At 39.4% G+C, this 21,720-nt stretch overlaps 2 protein-coding genes across 2 annotated transcripts; both read left to right on the forward strand.

Moving 5' to 3' along the window:
• Positions 1-5,483: 5,483 nt before the first annotated feature.
• Positions 5,484-10,727, forward strand: LOC120563421. The gene is made up of 4 exons (XM_039807578.1): positions 5,484-5,850; positions 9,025-9,274; positions 9,881-10,018; positions 10,190-10,727. The coding sequence occupies exons 1-4, from the start codon at positions 5,636-5,638 to the stop codon at positions 10,457-10,459; spliced, it is 873 nt and encodes a 290-aa protein (XP_039663512.1). The 5' UTR covers positions 5,484-5,635; the 3' UTR covers positions 10,460-10,727.
• Positions 10,728-12,106: 1,379 nt separating this feature from the next.
• On the forward strand, positions 12,107-20,469 carry LOC120563407 (high choriolytic enzyme 1-like). The gene is made up of 8 exons (XM_039807568.1): positions 12,107-12,249; positions 12,774-12,819; positions 15,078-15,230; positions 17,313-17,430; positions 18,324-18,502; positions 19,179-19,260; positions 20,127-20,295; positions 20,397-20,469. Exons 1-7 carry the CDS (start codon positions 12,175-12,177, stop codon positions 20,251-20,253), a joined length of 780 nt encoding a protein of 259 aa, XP_039663502.1. The 5' UTR covers positions 12,107-12,174; the 3' UTR covers positions 20,254-20,295; positions 20,397-20,469.
• Positions 20,470-21,720: the final 1,251 nt, after the last annotated feature.

Raw genomic sequence — 21,720 nt, forward strand, 5'->3', positions numbered from 1 at the left:
CGTTACTTCCGGGTTCTGAACTGGTTGCAGTTCCACCAGAGTTCCATATAGGGGGCGCTCACAGGCCAGTGCAGAATGAATGGGGCTCTATGGAGCTATACCCCTCAAAACCCACTTTTCTCAGGATATCATTTTTTGTCTAGTAATTTGAATGTTGCATTCTAAAGGAGAGGCTATGAAAATACACACTACTTGGTATAAGATTTTTTTAAAGTCGTTTTTTTGTTCTAAAAAGCCTTTTTAAAATTTCAATGACGTCATACACATATACGGCCAGAGATACTGCTTCACGGCAAGCTCTGAGTCGCTTCCTTGAGGCATCGACAACACAGCTAACAGGTTAGTCTCTCCCTGTTAATACCAAGGGGGTAAGCTTCGCTTCAGAACTCGAGCCATCTATGGCGCCATTTTGTTGCTACCTGGCCATCACCTCCTGTTAGCATTCCGCTGACCGCCATTTTTTTTTTACGTCACTTGACTGCGAATAACTTTACATCTGAAGCGTTTAAAGACTCTATTTGTCCGTTGTTTAGTTCTAAAGAAACACGACAATGTATAAAAGGCTCCATTACCTTGTACCTCACGTTATGGCTCCGTAGCAGACGTTTTTGTAAAAATAGGCTAACGATTGTGTCACATAGTAGAGGAATTACCGTATAGTACAGGATAAGCTTGCAGGCAGTTTGGCTTACATGAGCTGTTTAGGATTAATTACTAATGTTAACTAGCATTTTCGTTAGCAATAATTAGCCTGTGCCTATGTTATCTCCTTACATGTACCTACACTCTCTGTCTCTGTAAGATTGGGAATGATTGAGATTTCTCTTGGCACAGCTACCAGAAGACTTACAGCTTTCAGACACGTTGCTCATGTCACATTCTCTCAGTTGGAGGCTGCGCAGTAAAGCAGGCCATCACCGGAAAAGTGCTTCTAATATCCTTCACTGGTCTCCGTCCAGAGCAACGGGGTCTGTTGGTCCATGATATACTGTCTATGGTTAATACACGTGCTAGAAAGAGGTTTGCTGATGTTTTAAAGACCACGCCGAAATATTCACTCTGACATTCAGGCTCTGCTTCGGATGCCGTCAAGCGGGATCTCCTATCGTAATCAGACCTTCATTGACCAATCAGCATTCATTAGCAGAATGCTAGCATGTTATAGGCAACAACGACTCACCCTGTAAGAAATCAAAAGGACATAAGTACTCGTTCATTCAACTTTCGACCTATAACCCATGTTGAACTTGCAAAAACTACAATCAAATCTGAGGTTTCTCAACGACAATCAGGCGAAAGAGACACATTTAGCCGTCTAGCTCCATAGAGTCCCATTCATTCTGCACTGGACCGCGATCACCCCCAGTGGAACTCTGGTGGAACTGCAACCAAAATCGGTACAATGGGGCTGGATAGGGAGTGGAACGGCTTTCCGTAGACCGGCTTTGATACATACATCCCTCGGATGTATAATAGACGGACGGCAAGTCAAACGAGAACGTGTTCGCTGCTTATATATGTCTATGGTTCGCTGTTCTTGTTCTCACATACACAATCTGCAGAGTAATCCTCACCAACACAAGCATGTGTATGTATTGCCTTTCTGTTTTAAATTACTGATAAATAATAATAATAGAACTTCCTCACCCAGCTAGCTGCCGTGCTAACCAGCTGTTCCTGCTAACAGGTCCCACATAACTATCATCGGTTATTCACTGACCTACATATCCCAAAAAGAAAGCCGTTCCCTTGATCATTTAACTTAACACGCATACAAAAAATATTGGTTAAATTAAAGATGACATGGCACGGAAACTAGCTTCAAAAAGGCCAAACAACTGAATTAAATGCGGGTCTGCGGAGCTCCTACCCCGGTTAGCCGACCAGCTAGCTGTCGAAATATCCACCGGTCACCAGCGAATATAATCACAGATTAGACGATGGCTAGATGTTACATTATGTGTGGTTAATACTGATCATAGACACTCCGTGATACTGCATGGATTAACGTGTGATGAATTATTTCCCAGAGCTGGGATGCGTTCAGGCATCCATTAGAAAGTTGCATCAGCTCAGCCAGTGAACAACGGTAGCCTACGTGCCTGTAGCTAGCTTGCCCTGCTAGCTGATAGCCATTAGCTGCTAGCTGCCGTCCTGTGAGTGTATTCAGACAGGCTTCTGTGATAATCATCCCAATAATAATCCATGGTGGTGTGGCTATGTCCTCCAAATGACAGGTCATGTCACATATTGAAGTGTATTCCCCCCTAAAAAAAAACAGTAGTGTGGTAGTAGCTGCTAGTTGTAGCAAGAAAAGGTAAACCGCAGTGTGCCGATCGGAGCGTAGTGTGTGAAGAGCAGATTTGTTTACGAGGGAAGAAGCTTGGAGTAACGTAACTATGGAGAATATAGCAGATATACAACACAGGGAAGAGCCTTTTGAGTTATATGGTCGTCCTTATTTATTCAAATCCGAGTATACAGACGAAGAACTAGCCTCACAAGAGTTGGAAAGAACGAGACAGACAGAGGGGCAACAGGCAGATGAACTTGCAGCTACAAGCGCAAGCTAAAGCTAGCCTTCAGTAACTGGAAGACATAGCCACACCACCACCGCTCCATGGATTGTTATTGGGATGATTATCACAGAAGCCTGGCTGACTACACTCACCGGACGGCAGCTAACGTTTAAACAATGTCTGAAGAAGCCATGAAGAAGATGATCGTATTATTATTATTATTATTATTATTATTACAGTTTATTTAGTGTTATTTATTTGAAACTAATGAAACTTTCCGCTCGTCTAATACACTATTTAGCTTGTGCTTCCGGTGATTCTGCCGTCCGTCATGGCGTCGTCACGTGGTCGTGGTCACGTGTTTGCAAAGGGTCTATAGCTACATGTTGAATCGGCTGCAGGGCTACTCTGACAGTTTTATATTTTTATAAAGATTTGGAAATTTTTTTGTTTTTTCTTTCCTTTTATTTTTACTGCACAACCTCCTGCAAGCAATATGATCGATGCCGAAGTTGCACTTAAAGCTTTGAGCGCGATCTGCCATGCCGGAGTAATTTCAGCTCAAAGACAAAGATCAGAAGCTGGACTGGCAGCCATCGTTCCTGACGGAGCAGCACAGCTTCTCCGTCCACTGCAGACGCTGCAGCTGTCCGTGACGCAGCTGACCATCCATGACCTCATCCCTTTAGCCCTGTGTGGTGACACAAGCTGGTAACTATTGCAAATGTCTCCTTTTGTTCATATCTTAGCTTAGGTCCCTGATGGAGAAGCCCCATTACTGCTTTATATTCTAAATATATTTGATATATTTTGAATGTCATCTGTGTTTTCCTTCTCATAGGATAAATAAAGGTATTCCCACCATACATTGGTGCATGAAAGTGTATCAGTGTGCAGGAAATTAAGTCTTTGATGCTCAAAATAACCCTGAGGGAGGATTTAGTGACTGCACATCAGCATGTATCATGATCGTTTTTTCTGATTGGCCTTTATATAGAACACGAATGTAGCGGGAATCAGTGGTTTACTACACAGTCAGGGCTCTCAAGTTTGTTTCAGTTTCAGAGTGAGATTTTGGCAGCAGGGGTTTGGGTGGGGACAGGGGTCTGATCTGATAAAATGACACAAATTTGTACAAATAAAAAAATGTTTGTGTGTGTGTGTGTGTGTGTGTATGTGTGTGTGTGTGTGTGTGTGTGTGTGTGTGTGTGTGTGTGTGTGTGTGTGTGTGTGTGTGTGTGTGTGTGTGTGTGTGTGTGTGCGTGCGCAATAATTAATACTATGCATTGTCTGGATAAAATATAATGAAATAGCCTAGGCCAAAGGTTTTCACAGTGGGGGCCAGGAGGTTGTGCAGTAAAAATAAAAGGAAAGAAAAAACAAAAAATATTCCAAATTATTATGGGTATTATGTAGCTATAATAATAATAATAATAGGCACAAAAGCTACCCAGTGTTTCCTCTATGTTGATTTCTGCCGCCACAGTATCAGAAATAGGGCAGACGTACAACAGGGTTTCCGCTATGTACATGTAGTATATAAAGTCATAATTACACGACTCTACAGAGCCGTGTGCTCTACTGAACCGAGGGGGGTAAGCTTTGCTTCAGAACTCGAACCTCCTATGGCGCCATTTTGATGCTACAAAGCGATCATCCCCCGTTAGTGTCACGCAGTGGTGTGAGGTCCTTTGTTACCAGCAAAAGATACCCATAATTTTATAATAGGCCTACCCATAATACTTTTATAACAGTACCCATAATAATTTGGAATTTTTTTTGTTTTTTCTTTCCTTTTATTTTTACTGCACAACCTCCTGCAAGCAATATGATCGATGCCGAAGTTGTACTTGAAGCTTTGAGCGCGATCTGCCATGCCGGAGTAATTTCAGCTCAAAGACAAAGATCAGAAGCTGGACTGGCAGCCATCGTTCCTGACGGAGCAGCACAGCTTCTCCGTCCACTGCAGACGCTGCAGCTGTCCGTGACGCAGCTGACCATCCATGACCTCATCCCTTTAGCCCTGTGTGGTGACACAAGCTGGTAACTATTGCAAATGTCTCCTTTTGTTCATATCTTAGCTTAGGTCCCTGATGGGAAGCCCCATTACTGCTTTATTTTATAAAATTATTTATGTGTATATTTTGAATGTCATCTGTGTTTTCCTTCTCATAGGATAAATAAAGGTATTCCCACCATACATTGGTGCATGAAAGTGTATCAGAGTGCAGGAAATTAAGTCTTTGATGCTCAAAATAACCCTGAGGGAGGACTTAGTGACTGCACGTCAGCATGTATCATGATCGTTTTTTCTGATTGGCCTTTATAGAGAACACGAATGTAGCGGGAATCAGTGGTTTACTACACAGTCAGGGCTCTCAAGTTTGTTTCAGTTTCAGAGTGAGATTTTGGCAGCAGGGGTTTGGGTGGGGACAGGGGTCTGATCTGATAAAATGACACAAATTTGTACAAATAAAAAAATGTTTATTTAATTCTGTGTGTGTGTGTGTGTGTGTGTGTGTGTGTGTGTGTGTGTGTGTGTGTGTGTGTGTGTGTGTGTGTGTGTGTACCTGTTTTACTATATTCGTGGGGTCCAAAAACCGGGGACTACAGTATACTTGTGGGGTCTGCACAGCCTCGTGCATGGGGACCAAAATGCTGGTCCCCACGAGTTTAAAGGGCTGTTTGAGGGTTAAGACTTGGTTTTAGAACTAGGGTTAGAATTAGGTTATGGTTAGGGTGAGGGTTAAGGTTAGGCATTCAGTTGGGATGGTTAAGGTTAGGGTAAGGGGCTAGGGAATGCATTATGTCAATCATATGTCCCCACAGAGATAGTAATACAGACGTGTGTGTGTGTGTGTGTGTGTGTGTGTGTGTGTGTGTGTGTGTGTGTGTGTGTGTGTGTGTGTGTGTGTGTGTGTGTGTGTTTGATTCGGAATGTCTTCAGAAGCAGCTTTTAGGTTTCACTTTGACTAAGAACTTCCTCCCTTTATTGCAAATGGGAGGGTCTCAAATTGAGGAATTATAAATGTGAGCCGAGTTCAACATTTAGGCTATATTTTTTGCTGGAAGAAGCAAGCCAAGCAGCCAGAACTTCTTAAGACATCAACAGCAATATGATCGATGCCGAAGTTGCACTTGAAGCTTTGAGCGTGATCTGCCATGCCGGAGTAATTTCAGCTCAAAGACAAAGATCAGAAGCTGGACTGGCAGCCATCGTTCCTGACGTAGCAGCACAGCTTCTCCGTCCACTGCAGACGCTGCAGCTGTCCGTGACGCAGCTGACCATCCATGACCTCATCCCTTTAGCCCTGTGTGGTGACACAAGCTGGTAACTATTGCAAATGTCTCCTTTTGTTCATATCTTAGCTTAGGTCCCTGATGGGGAAGCCCCATTACTGCTTTATATTCTAAATATTTTTGGTATATTTTGAATGTCATCTGTGTTTTCCTTCTCATAGGATAAATAAAGGTATTCCCACCATACATTGGTGCATGAAAGTGTATCAGTGTGCAGGAAATTAAGTCTTTGATGCTCAAAATAACCCTGAGGGAGGACTTAGTGACTGCACATCAGCATGTATCATGATCGTTTTTTCTGATTGGCCTTTATAGAGAACACGAATGTAGCGGGAACGAGTGGTTTACTACACAGTCAGGGCTCTCAAGTTTGTTTCAGTTTCAGAGTGAGATTTTGGCAGCAGGGGTTTGGGTGGGGACAGGGGTCTGATCTGATAAAATGACACAAATTTGTACAAATAAAAAAATGTTTGTGTGTGTGTGTGTGTGTTGTGTGTGTGTGTGTGTGTGTGTGTGTGTGTGTGTGTGTGTGTGTGTGTGTGTGTGTGTGTGTGTGTGTGTGTGTGTGCGTAGGTGGCGCGTAATTAATACTATGCATTGTCTGGATAAAATATAATGAAATAGCCTAGGCCAAAGGTTTTCACAGTGGGGGCCAGGAGGTTGTGCAGTAAAAATAAAAGGAAAGAAAAAACAAAAAATATTCCAAATTATTATGGGTATTATGTAGCTATTATAATAATAATAATAATAATAATAATAATAATAATAGGCACAAAAGCTACCCAGTGTTTCCTCTATGTTGATTTCTGCCGCCACAGTATCAGAAATAGGGCAGACGTACAACAGGGTTTCCGCTATGTACATGTAGTATATAAAGTCATAATTACACGACTCTACAGAGCCGTGTGCTCTACTGAACCGAGGGGGGTAAGCTTTGCTTCAGAACTCGAACCTCCTATGGCGCCATTTTGATGCTACAAAGCGAGTGGTGTGAGGTCCTTTGTTACCAGCAAAACAAGGCTTTTCCGCTGTTAAAAAAAACTTAGCCTCCACAGGATGGTTTCTTCAATAATTTATTTAAAATCCCACGTCTGCAAAGCAATACAAAAAAACATTACTAAAAAAAGACTAAAAAACACAACTCTCTTGCAACAGGTCACAGCGCTGACTTGTCTATCTTTGTACTCCTATTTCTCCCCCACACCCGTTTCCCGTCCACCTTTAACAACCACATCGTTAGATCCTGTGGCCAATCATGAGCTGTGGGGGGTGTGGTCCAGGCAATCACAGCTGCTTCTCATAATCCCAGTCTAACAATTAGAAAAAACACACAGCAAATCCACAACCTCATGCAAATAATAACTGTTAAAACATGCAGCACATCTACCAATAAAACCAAATGAAAAATACACACCACTAAAACTCAAACTGGGCAATCAACCAAAACATGTTACATTGGGAACAAAATGAGAAAGCTGCCTAAATTAGCATTCCATTGAATGCCATTCATTTTGACGTCCCTTTGACAGCGAATAACTTTACATCTGAGGCGTTTAAAGACTCTATTTGTCCGTTGTTTATTTCTAAAGAAACACGACAATGTATAAAAGGCTCCATTACCTTGTACCTCACGTTATGGCTCCGTAGCAGATGTTTTTGTAAAAATAGGCTAACGATTGTGTCATAACCACGCGACTTACTGTCACACAGTAGAGGAATTACCGTTTAGTACAGGAGAAGCTCACAGGCAGTTTGGACTTCCATTAGCTGTTTATGTTTAATTACTGATGTTAACTAGCATGTTAGTGATCAATAATTAGCCTGTGCCTACATTATCTCCTTACATATACCTACACTCTCTGTCTCTGTAAGATTGGGAATGATTGAGATTTCTCTTGGCACAGCTACTAGAAGACTTCACACTTTCAGACACGTTGCTCACGTCACATTTACGTTGTCTCTGTCAGTTGGAGGCTGCGCAGTAAAGCAAGAGATCACCGGAAAAGTGCTTCTAATATCCTTCACTGGTCTCCGTCCAGAGCAACGGGATCTGTTGGTCCATTTTATATGTCAATGTACTGAACTCAAGCGAACTGTCATCCGCTCTCTCTCCCCTCAACTGGAACAGTGACAGGACGTCATCACTAGCGAAGTCATGCAACCAAATAAACAACAGGGCGAGTACACTTGTCACTCAATCTTAGGCAAAGTCACAAACAGCAACGAAAGCCGCACTCACTCAGCTGGTGCGTGGCAGGGCCTTCTGAACTCTATGGGGAACTCACTTGATTTCTCTACCTGTTCCACTGTTTAAAAAATAGCGGCACAACTTGGTGGGCGTTATCCTTGTAATTTCTCTATGTGAGAAATACGGTGTGGTGCGTGAGACTTGAGAGGTATGCATGTATTGGATTAAATGTAGTTTTATCAATTAACTTAATGGATTAATACAATTTGCACTAATAAAATATAGGGCACTACCTCGTTTTAAGAAATCTGGCCCATTCTGAGCGAGATTTAATTATATATATACATGTGTATATATATACAAATAATTAATATGGCATGCCGTTTAGGAAATTCTTATATATATATATATATATATATATATATATATGTATATGTATGTAAAGTTTGAATATATTGAATGAAAGTCTGAATATTTTGAATGAACCTTGAATATATTGAATGAGCATTGAATATATTGAATGAATTTCTGAATATATAGAATGGAAGTCTCTATATATTGAATGAAAGTCTGAATATATTGAATGAACGCTTGAATATATATATATATATAAATATATATATGAAAGTCTGAATATATTGAATGAAAGTCTGAATATATTGAATGAAAGTCTGAATATATTGAAGGAATTTCTGAATATATTGAAGGAATTTCTGAATATATTGAATGAATGTCTGAATATATTGAATGAATGTCTGAATATATTGAATGAATGTCTGAATATATTGAATGAAAGTCTGAATATATTGAATGAAAGTCTGAATATATTGAATGAATGTCTGAATATATTGAAGGAATTTCTGAATATATTGAATGAAATTCTGAATATATTGAATGAATGTCTGAATATATTGAATGAAAGTCTGAATATATTGAATGAATAACTTTTAAATGTTTCTGAAACTGTTAAATGTTCCATCTGATGGTCATAAATGACCTCTAACTTTTGTCTTGCAGTCACAGCCGCTCGGCTGCAGTCTCCTCAGCATACCAAGATGGGCAGTATGTCTGCGCCTTGAGCTTGCCAAATGACATCGATGAAGATAATAAAACAGGAGCTATTATCATCAAGGATTACCAATGGACCAAGGAACACTTTGACCCGAAATTTGACTATGACTTCACCAAGTTGAAAGACACCAAGGAATATTACAGAGGTGGGGAGAAGTACAAACGCCCGTGTGGTTGGCAGCGTTTTGCCCTCAAGGTGAATATGATTTTATTTTTGTTTGACTTTTGAATAATCTTATGTGGGGAAGTGAAAGAGCAGCGCGTGTCCCTCCCTCATTATCACCACTGAGGTGCCCTTGAGCAAGGCCCTTAACCCCAACCGCTCCAGTGGAGCTGCTCAGTGGCCAGCAGATCAGACTGGGGTTGTACCGGGCAGCTTCCAGGTATGAATGTGGAACTGTGTGAATGGGACAGGTCGTCGTTGCAAATGAGAATTTGTTCTCAATCGACTTACCTGAATAAATAAAGGTTAAATAAATAAAAAATTAATTTGAATCCCCATCAAGCTGCTATTACTGTATTCCGCAATACAAAATGAAGATTACAAAACTTGCTTCAGGTCTCACCGAAAGATGCAAAAGATGTGATTATATGTAGAAAAAGCATAATGATAAATTCAGTTTGAAAGGATATTTAATTGAATCATGCTATGGAGAAGAATGCCAAATTTAATTTAGATTTTTGATGTGTATATTGTCATATAGGATCATTTAACAACCCCTCTTGACTTACTCTTGGGTGTGGTTCCAAGGAGAGCCGTTTATATTTTAACATTTAGCAATAATAATAGTTTGTGTCTCAGGTCCTGGATGAGTTTGGTGACAACACCTGGCTGGGAAACCCAGGCCGCAGCACCCAGTCAGTCCCGGGGGAGTGGCCTGTGTCCTACCATGGGACAAAAGAAATATGTGTGGAAGCCATCATTGAAAAAAACTACAAGGTTTTTATACACTGTGTATATATATATATATATATATATATATATATATATATATAGTATAGTATATTATATTCAAACTTTAATTCACACATCACAGTATATACTGTGACATAACATTGATTAGTTGGTTGAAGGTTAATACATTCTAATTTATAGTTTTTATTTTAACAGAAAGGCAATCGTGCTGTTTATGGCCCGGGGATTTATTCTACTCCAAACATCGACATAGCAGAGGGATACGCCCATGAATTCCCCTCCGAGAGAACGGGCAAGAAGTACAAAACGGTTCTGCAGAATCGCATCAACCCCGAGTACCGGAAGATGTATAACCACGATCAGTACTGGCTGGTTCCCATTGACGAAGGAACATCAGAGGAAGAAGAAAAGGAGATAGTCAGAAAGGCCATCCGTCCTTATGGCCTTCTGTTGAAAGAGATTTGATCACTTATTTGTTTCCTTGACGTTTCACCCCGTTTTTATAGCATCAAAAAACAAATAGAAATAGTGATCAGAACTACCTAAAATGCGTGTGTGTGTGTGTGGTCTTTGAAGCTTTAACTGTAGTCTTCCATGCAGCATACTCTCAATAAAGATAATGATGCCTCATTTGCATGTATAGATGAATATCTTCCTGCACTGAAATTCCTTCTTCCTTTGTTCCATTTTTCAATAAGCCATACTTCATTTAATAAACAGAATTTTAAACGAATGTGTTATCCCTGTCCCTCTATAACAAATAGAACACAGTCAGTAAATGTTTCACTATATTGTACTTTTTATTTATTAAGCAGAAGCAGGTCATTTGAAATGTAATTAAAAAAGACTATACCTCAAAGTCTTTAGGTGCAGTTTGGTCATCTCTGTCGTAAAAACGCTTCTAAAACGTTCTCTGTGTAAATTGGCAGCTTTGAGGCAAGCATACAATGTGGAGATGACATGTTGAAGCGTTTTGAGGATGCACCGTCCTCTTTAAAGTCACATTTAAATATGCTGAGTTTAGCTTTTCAAAGAATATTTGTTGATTTCATTTAGAATATCAAATCTCTGGATGGAAGAAAATGTTTTTGATGCAAACTACAACATACAGAAAGAACATCAGGAATGGTTATGTGTTTCTTCTCCCTAATGTGCAAAACAAAACCAATCCAAAACTGTGACCCAAACACTGCAACTTTAACTTTTATTCGGAGAACAGTGGTCACAGTGTAACCAGCATGTTTTAAGACAGCGTGATTTCCTGTCAAAGAGCCACTTTCCCTGCAGAGATTAACAGCAGTGAAAGTTAAACTACTAATCTACTTCCACTTTAAATGTTGCAGCACCATTCGTGTCAGTGTAACGTGATCCAGCAGTGGGTTGGTGTTTGTCACATGCTGAACTTCAGGCCGAGACACAGGCAGAACAGAAGCTCACCATATTCACCAAACTACATATCAATTTGTCATCTGCTTTGTCTCCCCAAAAATCACATTTCATTTTTGTATTAGTTTTTACACGTTCACATTTAAAATGCTTTTACAATGCTGACTGCTCAGCATTGTTTAGTTTGGAAGCCTTTTGCCTTTTAAAAAGCCTTTTTAAATTGTGTAAACTTTTTTGTTTTTACTGAATTCTGACATGCTACGTCAAATTTTGGCAAGATAGTAAGTCATGTCACAAATATATGACATGTCAACATGTCAACTATGTCATAAATTCACTTTATGTCATGAATTTGTTTTATAACCTTTTTTTCCTGACAGAAAAGCACTATAGTAAAGAGTCGGCAGTGTGGCAAATGTGAACTGAATCTGTGATCTTTTCTTTTTCCTGTAGTTTAGTGACAGTTTATGGAAATTGAAAAACCAGTCAGACTAATGTGGTTTATTGATTATGCAGCAGGACGCCCAGGATCTATGAACATGGAGCAGCTGTCCTCAGGGCCGACGCTCTCACAAGGTTGCATAAAGAACATGTTTTGCTGCCACAAGCAGATTTTATTTAGCTTAAGTAGACTACGGTGGGAATGGGCAGCCTGTTTTCAAGGCAAAGGGCATCTTATCACCGAGCAAAGTTTTTTTTTTTTCTTTTCATGAGTTATCAGATACACTGATGGCTATAAACAGCGGCGGCAGCAGGATCCAGGCGTTAACACTGTCCACCTGCAGGCTGGGAACATGACTTTCTTTAAGTGCACCCTCAGTCTCCTCCTCATCCTCACGGTCTCTGACCGCTCCTGGGCTGAAGACAAGGTGAGGTTACTTCTTATAAAGATTTTATAAATAAGATTCCCCATAAAGAAATGTGAATTAAATGTGTTATTTATGAGTGGAGTGGAGTGGAGTGTTTTGTCCTCCTATGTTTGCTGTTTCACATCAGGAAAGTTCAGTTTGTTCATTTAATTTCTTCGGTTACATTTTACTTGAAGGTATCTACATAAGAGTGACATGACACTGTCATGAACGTGTCATAAACATTATAAACAAGTAATAGTAAGTGTCATTTGTTTTTAGTCATGACAAGTTATGGTTAGAGTTAGGGTTATGGTTAAGGTTCATGTGTTCATGACAGTGTAATGTGTTCATGACAGTGTCATGTCACTCTTATGTAGATACCTTCAAGTAAAGTCTTACCATTTCTTCTTTGTACAGTTAAATCAGTTTGAAAGCCACTGTAGCACATTGTACAGAAACTGTACATACTCTACAACTCACATGAATGCATTTAAATGTTTAGTTAAGTCCTGATACTAATGAGAAATGTCATCTCCCTGCAGGATCTGTCCGTCTCTGAGCTCCTGTGGAGGGCCAACAAGGATGTTGGTAAGACACCATGCACATATTTTTTAAAATTTTTATTTCACAGGCACAGTTACTAAACTACAGGACACTATTTAATCACCTTTGCTAAATGCACCAAAATCTCTGGACAGATGTCTGTGGTGGCCTAAAAGTTAGAGAAGCGAGCTTGTGACCGTGAGGTGGCCGGTTCAATCCCCAGACCGACAGGATAATAATCTGGGTGGAGAAAGTGAAAGAGCAACTTGTCCCTCCCTCATTACCACCACTGAGGTACCCTTGAGCAAGGCCCTTAACCTCCAACGGCTCCAGTGGAGCTGCTCAGTGGCCAGCAGATCAGACTGTGGTTGTACTGGGCAGCTTCCAGGTATGAATGTGGAACTGTGTGAATGTGATCAGGGCGTTCCTGCAAAAGAGAGGCTTCCTCTCAGTCAACCTTCCCTGAATAAATAAAGGTTAAAAAAAAACATTATTTTCATAGGGTTTTTATTTTTCCTAAATCTATATTAAAGTGATGGTTCGGAGTAATTTCACCCTAGGGTCCTTTGCACCATGATCTCGAGCCAAACACTTCCAGAAAGCTTTTTCACCTGGGTCAAATGGGACGCGTGTAGCGTGCGTAAGCGTTACAGCTGAATAGCTTAGCGCGGCTAATGGATCCGGTGTGTCTCTTAACATTACCCTACTAGTAATGCCCGAAATGATACCAACTTACGTCTACAGTAGTACAAATAGGTTATGCACTCATCATAAAACGCGATAGATTGTAAAATTTGTAAGTACACCAGAAGTTTATGTAAATAACACTTGCCTGCTGGCTTCTGCTCTCTGCTGCTGCTGTTACTACCGGGCGGTAAGAGTGCTTAGGGACATCTACAAATTACAACACCGAAAAGAGATGCAACAAAAATATTTATTAATTTAATGATTAAATAAGGTAATGTCTCCAAACTTACCTCAATTATTACTTGTCTCCTGCTAGTTATACTACAGCACTTACTTTAAAAAATAAGTTAAATTAAAAAATATTTTTCTTGCATCTCTTTTCGGTGTTGTAATTTGTAGATGTCCCTAAGCACCGCTCTTACAGCAGCAACAACACGCAAAGCAGAAGCCAGCAGGCAAGTGTTATTTACATAAACTTCTGGTGTAATCTACAAACTTTACAATCCATCCGTTTATGAGAGCATAACCTATATATACTAGTGTAGACCTTTGGTATCATTTCGGCATTATTAGTGGGTAATGTTAAGAGACACTTCGGATCCATTAACCTCTGCGCTAAGCTATTCAGCGGCTAACGCTACTCTACGCTAACTCTCCCAACGTTAGACCCAGGTGAAAAAAGCTTCTGGGGGGGTGTTTGGCTCGAGGTCATGGTGCAAAGGACCCTAGGGTGAAATTACTCCGAACCATCACTTTAATGTATCGCCTTATTTTATTTTGTCCTGCTCTTGAAAGGGGGCTCTATAATTAAAGTTATCATGCTGATTTTCTGCTAATTTAATTCTTTAAGTAAACTTTAAGATGATAATACTTATGTACTTTTATTTAAGTAGGATTTTTAATACAGGCCTTTTCCTTGTAGGGGAATACTTTCCGTGTGGTATTAGTAGTTTTACTTAAAGTGCTCATATTATGCTCCTTTTCAGGTTCATAATTGTATTTAGAGGTTGTACCAGAATAGGTTTATGTGGTTTAATTTTCAAAAAACACCATATATTTGTTGTACTGCACATTGCTGCAGCTCCTCTTTTCACCCTGTGTGTTGAGCTCTCTGTTTTAGCTACAGAGTGAGGCATCTCACTTCTTTTTCATTTTTGTTGGGAGTCGCACATGCGCAGTAGCTAGGTAAGGACTACTAGCCAGTCAGAAGCAGAGTATGAGGGCGTGCCCTGACAGTACCTAGGTAAGGACTACTAGCCAGTCAGAAGCAGAGTATGATGGCGTGTCCTGACAGTACCTAGGTAAGGACTACTAGCCAGTCAGAAGCAGGGTATGAGGGCACGAGCGTTTGTCTCTGAAGTAAAGGCTGGACTACAATAGAGCTGTTTGGAGCAGTTTGTGAACAGTGTTTTCTGTTAGAGATAGTTAGTCCCTTTAGGGGGGACTTTGGGCTGTTTTACTTTGTAAACCTATAACATGCACAAAAAGATATCTAACAATAAAGGTAAGGGGAAAAGCCAAAAAGCCTAATATGAGCACATTAAGTAAAGGATCTGAATACTTCCTCTACCACTGGTCAAGTGACTAATTGGTCCTTTAATCTCCCCCTCCGACAGTGCGTACGAAGGACGAGCCCTTGGTGATGGATGACATTGCTTATGACAATGAAAACGAGAGGAACGCTGATCCCTGCACCTCCAGCGGCTGCATGTGGGGAAAGTCCAGCGATGGAAAGGTCTACGTGCCTTACGTCATCGCCACACATTTCTGTAAGTCACTGAAACATTCTTAAACTTTTATCAAGACATTCGACCAAAAGATGTAGAGCCAGAATGTAATCTACACAGTTTCTCAAATGAAACCAGCTTTCATTGCAATATTCACAATTTGAAGAACCTAATGAAACTTGGGTGGATGTCAAATCTGTAGTAGTTTATTTTATATTTAGTTGATCTTGGGTTCTTCCTCTATAAAACAATGAACATTTAGGATGACTGATCAGAGCTATATATATTTTAAACGTCTAAAAATCTGTTTTTTTTTTACGTTTGAGATAAAACTCTTTCAAACATTGCACAAACTTACATAGAGTTTATGATTTGTAAATTTTTATACAGACCATAATATGTAACATGACCCAGATGATCAGTGCTGCTTCCGGACTATGGACCAATAGAGCAGGTGCACTGGTGGAGACCTTTGCCGGCCGAGCCAGCTCCTTAGAATAGAATAGAATGCCTTTTATTGTCACTATACACATGTACAATGAGATTAAAAGCAACTCCTTTTCCAGTACCAACATGTACGTAAAATAAATATAACATGGAATAAAATAAGTAGTGCAAAAAAAGGAGGGCGGGGGGGGTAAGGTGCACAGTTCTGAGACGATATATATATATATATTAAAAAAAAATGATTTTATATACAGTGTGATATGCAGTGTGGGTTATTGCAAATTATTTGAATATTGCCCAATAGTGGTGATCATATTCAATGAGTAATAGATATTTGACAATGAGAGTAATGATATTGCACAGTATACAGATATTGTACAGTAGTGAAATTGCACAGTATTATCAGTAGTATTAAATATTGCACAGTAGGTGAGTAGAAGAAAGTCTGGGGGTTGGGGGGGTTAGACTGTGAAGTCAGTGTGAGTTCAAAGTGGTTATGGCTCTTGCAGTTTAGCGCTCCTCTGAATGGGGATTAAATTATTTAAATGTGCGGCTCTTCTAGGCTCGCCAAATTTGATCATTTTGGACCGAATGGATCAACTTCTGCTAGTGAAACGAATCATATCGCTAGGGCTCTGACGCTCAAAAAAAAAAATTATCCACTGATTTACAGACGTCTCTGTGGTCCAAAAGTCTTTTTGGGCCACATGACATCACAAGACAGACACGGGAGTTGTAATTCCACTGTTTTGGCCACAATGTTAATTTAGCTTCAAAGCCTGGCGCGCTTGCTGGGGGCCTGGTTTCTAACCCACACCACGATGATTCCTGACTTTAAACTTCAACTCTAGCTAGAACACATCATTAAACTGTTTTTTTCTGAAGAGGTTTTAAGAGACAAATTCAAATCCATTCAAATGAATATATTGAATGGATACGAAAAGGACTCAAGGTGTTAGTATTGTATAAACTGACTGTATGGTTCCTGGGCTTATATACAAAGTCTAGTTTGGATGGGTTATTATTCGGTTTGTTATAGATAGAGGGAAACGAAGAAGATAGATGGAAAAGAAAAAGAAAAAATTTGTAAATGTGTGTGTGTATGCATGTATGTATGCATCTTTGTCTATGTGTATGCATGTGTTTATGTGAGTGTAGGTAGGTAGATATACAGTGTTTGTGTATGTAAACATGTATAAATAAGTGAAGCATCAACTAGTTTTGTATTTAACTAAAGGATAAAAATAGAAAAAGGGGGTAGGACCAGAAAGTGTGGTTTTTTTTAACTTCTTCCTACTCCTTTTTGAACATGGGAATTTCTTATTTGAATCACTTACAATAATTTTGGAAGATTGTGCTGAGATGTATATGTTCTTATTTATCTGTTATATATATGTATATATATATATATATGTGTGTGTGTATGTATGTATGTATGTATGTATATATATATATATATATATATAAACAGGTTTCAGAAAGCCCAGACAAACAAAATGATGTTCCTATCGATACGAGGCGTCAGATCAGAAAACACTTCTGTGTGGCGCTCTAGATGGATAAACATATATGGCATGGATAAACAACATATGTTGTTGTTTAATTTTAAGGACTTTTTGGCTGCAGATGTGCGTGAGTATGTACTATATGTGAACGTCTTCCCTTGTGTCTTCTCAGCTTCTCGGGAGCGCTCCATCATCGAGCGTGGGCTTACGTCCTTCACCAGCGTCTCCTGCATTCGCTTCGTCCAACGCACCAACCAGAGGGACTACCTCAACATCCAGTCCAACAGCGGGTAACACACCGTGTGTTTGTGTGTAAACTGCATTCAGCTTTTTAACTCAAACCTGTGTAATAGCAAGATTTAAAAGGAAAGTAATTGTGCACAATGCATCATATCACAGCTGGGTTTTTTATGCCAAAATGGAGATATTCAGTTTTTTTCCTCCACATGCAGACATATTTGGAATCTTTGAAAACTTTTGTATCTCAACAAGAATTTCTGTGTATTTAAATCATTTTAAGTTGCAATTTCAGACCTGAAACTGAAGCCATTCTCAAAATGTGTTATGGGGTTGAATTCCAACACAACACTGTGTATCCCAATCACAGTTATTTTCATCTTCAACATGTTCAAATATTGTAAACAATAACAATATCAATGGAGACTTTAGTTACATTGAGATGAGTAAGGTCCGAAAAACAAAGCCAAGAAGGAAACTTAAAAAAAAAATCAATTTTACAGTCCTTTAAATCTTAGAAATACCTGACCCACGCTGCTTTGATTCACTACTGCTTTGATTTATTATTACTTTTTATTTAGTTTAGTTTAGTTTATTATTTACACATATTCAAATACTACAGATGCATATACACATCAATCAATAAAAGATGTGATGGACAAATGCAAAAAACTCTCAGAGGGGCTTAATCAGGGCACTCTCCAACACATAATCCATTTAACATAGAAACAAACTAAAGTACTTAAAAGAATTAAAAGAAAAGAAAAGAAATGTAAAAAAGCTAGAATTACACGCAATTTGAAATCAACACAAAAAATACAAAATGTAAAATAATATTGATAGTTACCTGAGTGGTTTATAAATACATCACATAGGGATAACATTGCACTGACAAAAACGAACCGTTAACCGCTTTCATTTGATTGATTTGATTGTATGAGCGCAGCTGTTACTCCTTCGTCGGCCGCCGTGGTTATTCCCAGACGGTGTCTCTGGACCGCCAGGGCTGCCTCTACCACAACACGGTCCAGCACGAGCTGCTCCACGCCCTCGGCTTCAACCACGAACAGTGCCGCTCCGACAGGGACCAGCACATCCGGATCCTGTGGCAAAACATCCAGTCCGGTCGGTACTTTGGCCTCCGCACACCCTGACATTTAAGATTATAATAATGTTACACTAACACTCAGCTTGTTTTAAATCCTGGTGTGACAAACCCTTTAATTTCCTAATGCAAACTTACTTCATATGAATTAAATGATGTTTGTTAACCCTTGTGTTGTCCTTGGGTCAATTTGTTTTTATGTGAAATGTGGGTTTCTTTCAACCAAATGGCCCAAAAATGACATGGATGCACGTTGTATGGTATGGTTCCCATGCAACATTCTTCGCAGGTGAAATTAATGATTACTTCCATTGATTTTTGGGTGTTTAAAATGTTTAAATGGTTTCAAAACAGTATCCCGACTAAACCAATCTTTGATTTCCTCAACATCCTCTGATCTTAACTATTAGTCATAATAATTCATAATGTATGCCTTTTTTAAAGAAAAAAATTAGGTATAATTTCATATAAATTAGTTTAATTGACCATGAATAAAAATATATTTTTTTAAAATATTTAAAACAGCACCAAAAGCATTGAAAAAAGTGCAAAAAAAAGGTTTTTAATTTTGACCCGAAATGGCGAGACTGTGTTGCACGTTCATGTCGACGGGAAGACAACACAAGGGTTAACAGACTCAAAGATCTAAACATTTTGTGTCTTTTCTGACTCTTGTTGTGATTTTTGTCCTCTCAGGTTGGGAGTACGCCTTCGACAAGATCAACACCCTGAACCTGAACACCCCCTACGACTACACCTCTGTCATGCAGTACCACAGGTTGTCAGGGCTACCATTCATTCAACATCTGTTCAGTCAAACAAACATAGATTGATTTTATAATTATTTCTTCATTTAAAGGAATAGTTTGCCCAAAAACAATATGGATTGTATACAGTAAAATTTGAATTTTGCTCTGCTCTTCTTAACGCTATTCGATAGAAATAAAGGGCCTATAAGTAAGTACTGTATACAGTACAGGCCAAAAGTTTGGACACACCTTCTCATTCAATGCGTTTCCTTTTTATTTTCATGACTATTTACATTGTAGATTCTCACTGAAGGCATCAAAACTATGAATGAACACATATGGAATTATGTACTTAACAAAAAAGTGTGAAATAACTGAAAACATGTCTTATATTTTAGATTCTTCAAAGTAGCCACCCTTTGCTTTTTTTATTAATAAGGGAAATAATTCCACTAATTAACCCTGACAAAGCACACCTGTGAAGGTAAAACCATTTCAGGTGACTACCTCATGAAGCTCATTGAGAGAACACCAAGGGTTTGCAGAGTTATCAAAAAAAGCAAAGGGTGGCTACTTTGAAGAATCTAAAATATAAGTTATTTCACACTTTTTTGTTAAGTACATAATTCCATATGTGTTCATTCATAGTTTTGATGCCTTCAGTGAGAATCTACAATGTAAATAGTCATGAAAATAAAGACACACATTGAATGAGAAGGTGTGTCCAAACTTTTGGCCTGTACTGTATAAGTTACATTGCATTGTCCTGGATCTTCACAATCCTACAATCTTCACAGTCCTACCTACAGCACCTCTAAATACCAATACATTTGACTTTATTTTCCCCAAAATACAACCCAAAAATAATTCAACGTCTGTCCTCTTGATAATTCAGGTACGCCTTCTCCGGGAACAACAAGCCCACTATGGAGCCTATCCCCAACGCCAATGTTGAATTCGGCACAGGCAAGGAGATGAGCAAGAACGACATCAGCAGGCTGAACAAGCTGTACAAATGTTAAAAACACACTTCGGGTTTGAGTTTACGTTGCACTTCTGTCGCTGTAAGTGTTTCCTGTGTACATCTAATTTCTATTTCGGGATGGCCCATAAAGAAAATGTTTGTTTGTCGCCTTTGACGTGTTATTTTTCTTTTCTCCAAAAGGTAAAGAGAACAACCCTGACAACATGGTGCTAATTCCCACATTTTATCAACAATAAATCTTCTAACATGTTCACTGAAGCCTTGTTTGTACTTTGTGCACTTGTAGACACTTTTGTACTGTACCAAATGTTTGTGAATTCGGACTTCATACTGAAGTTTGTGTGATGGAAAAGGAAGACATAGGCATGCATAAAAGCTGCATAATCTTTATATAGTAAAGGTCCCATGGCATGAAAAATTCACTTTGAGGTTTTTTTACATTAATATGAGTTCCCCCAGCCTGCCTATGGTCCCCCAGTGGCTAGAAATGGTGATAGGTGTAAACCGAGCCCTGGGTATCCTGCTCTGCCTTTGAGAAAATGAAAGCTCAGATGGGCCGATCTGGAATCTTCTCCTTATGAGGTCATAAGGGGAAAGGTTACCTCCCCTTTCTCTGCTTTGCCCGCCCAGAGAATTTGGCCCACCCATGAGAGAGAGAGAGAGACATCATGGCTTTAAAACGAGCAAAGTAGAAGTTGGTCAAGGCCACACCCTCCACCTTGCCCCCCCCCCCCCTCTCTCCTCCTCAATAGCTTCAGACACAGAAATGACACATCCTAAGGAAAGCTCATTGTGGGACTGGCTCTAGTGGCTGGAATTCTGCACCAAGGCTGAATTTTGGATACAGTATTAGGGGACCACTAAGGTCTATATAAAAGAGACTTCAGATACAGTATTAGGGGACCACTAAGGTCTATATAAAAGAGACTTCAGATACAGTATTAGGGGACCACTAAGGTCTATATAAAAGAGACTTCAGATACAGTATTAGGGGACCACTAAGGTCTATATAAAAGAGACTTCAGATACAGTATTAGGGGACCACTAAGGTCTATATAAAAGAGACTTCAGATACAGTATTAGGGGACCACTAAGGTCTATATAAAAGAGACTTCAGATACAGTATTAGGGGACCACTAAGGTCTATATAAAAGAGACTTCAGATACAGTATTAGGGGACCACTAAGGTCTCTATAAAAGAGACTTCAGATACAGTATTAGGGGACCACTAAGGTCTATATAAAAGAGACTTCAGATACAGTATTAGGGGACCACTAAGGTCTATATAAAAGAGACTTCAGATACAGTATTAGGGGACCACTAAGGTCTATATAAAAGAGACTTCAGATACAGTATTAGGGGACCACTAAGGTCTCTATAAAAGAGACTTCAGATACAGTATTAGGGGACCACTAAGGTCTATATAAAAGAGACTTCAGATACAGTATTAGGGGACCACTAAGGCCTATATAAAAGAGACTTCAGATACAGTATTAGGGGACCA

Source organism: Perca fluviatilis, chromosome 8, assembly GCF_010015445.1.
Source record: "Perca fluviatilis chromosome 8, GENO_Pfluv_1.0, whole genome shotgun sequence".
Lineage (NCBI taxonomy): Eukaryota > Metazoa > Chordata > Actinopteri > Perciformes > Percidae > Perca > Perca fluviatilis.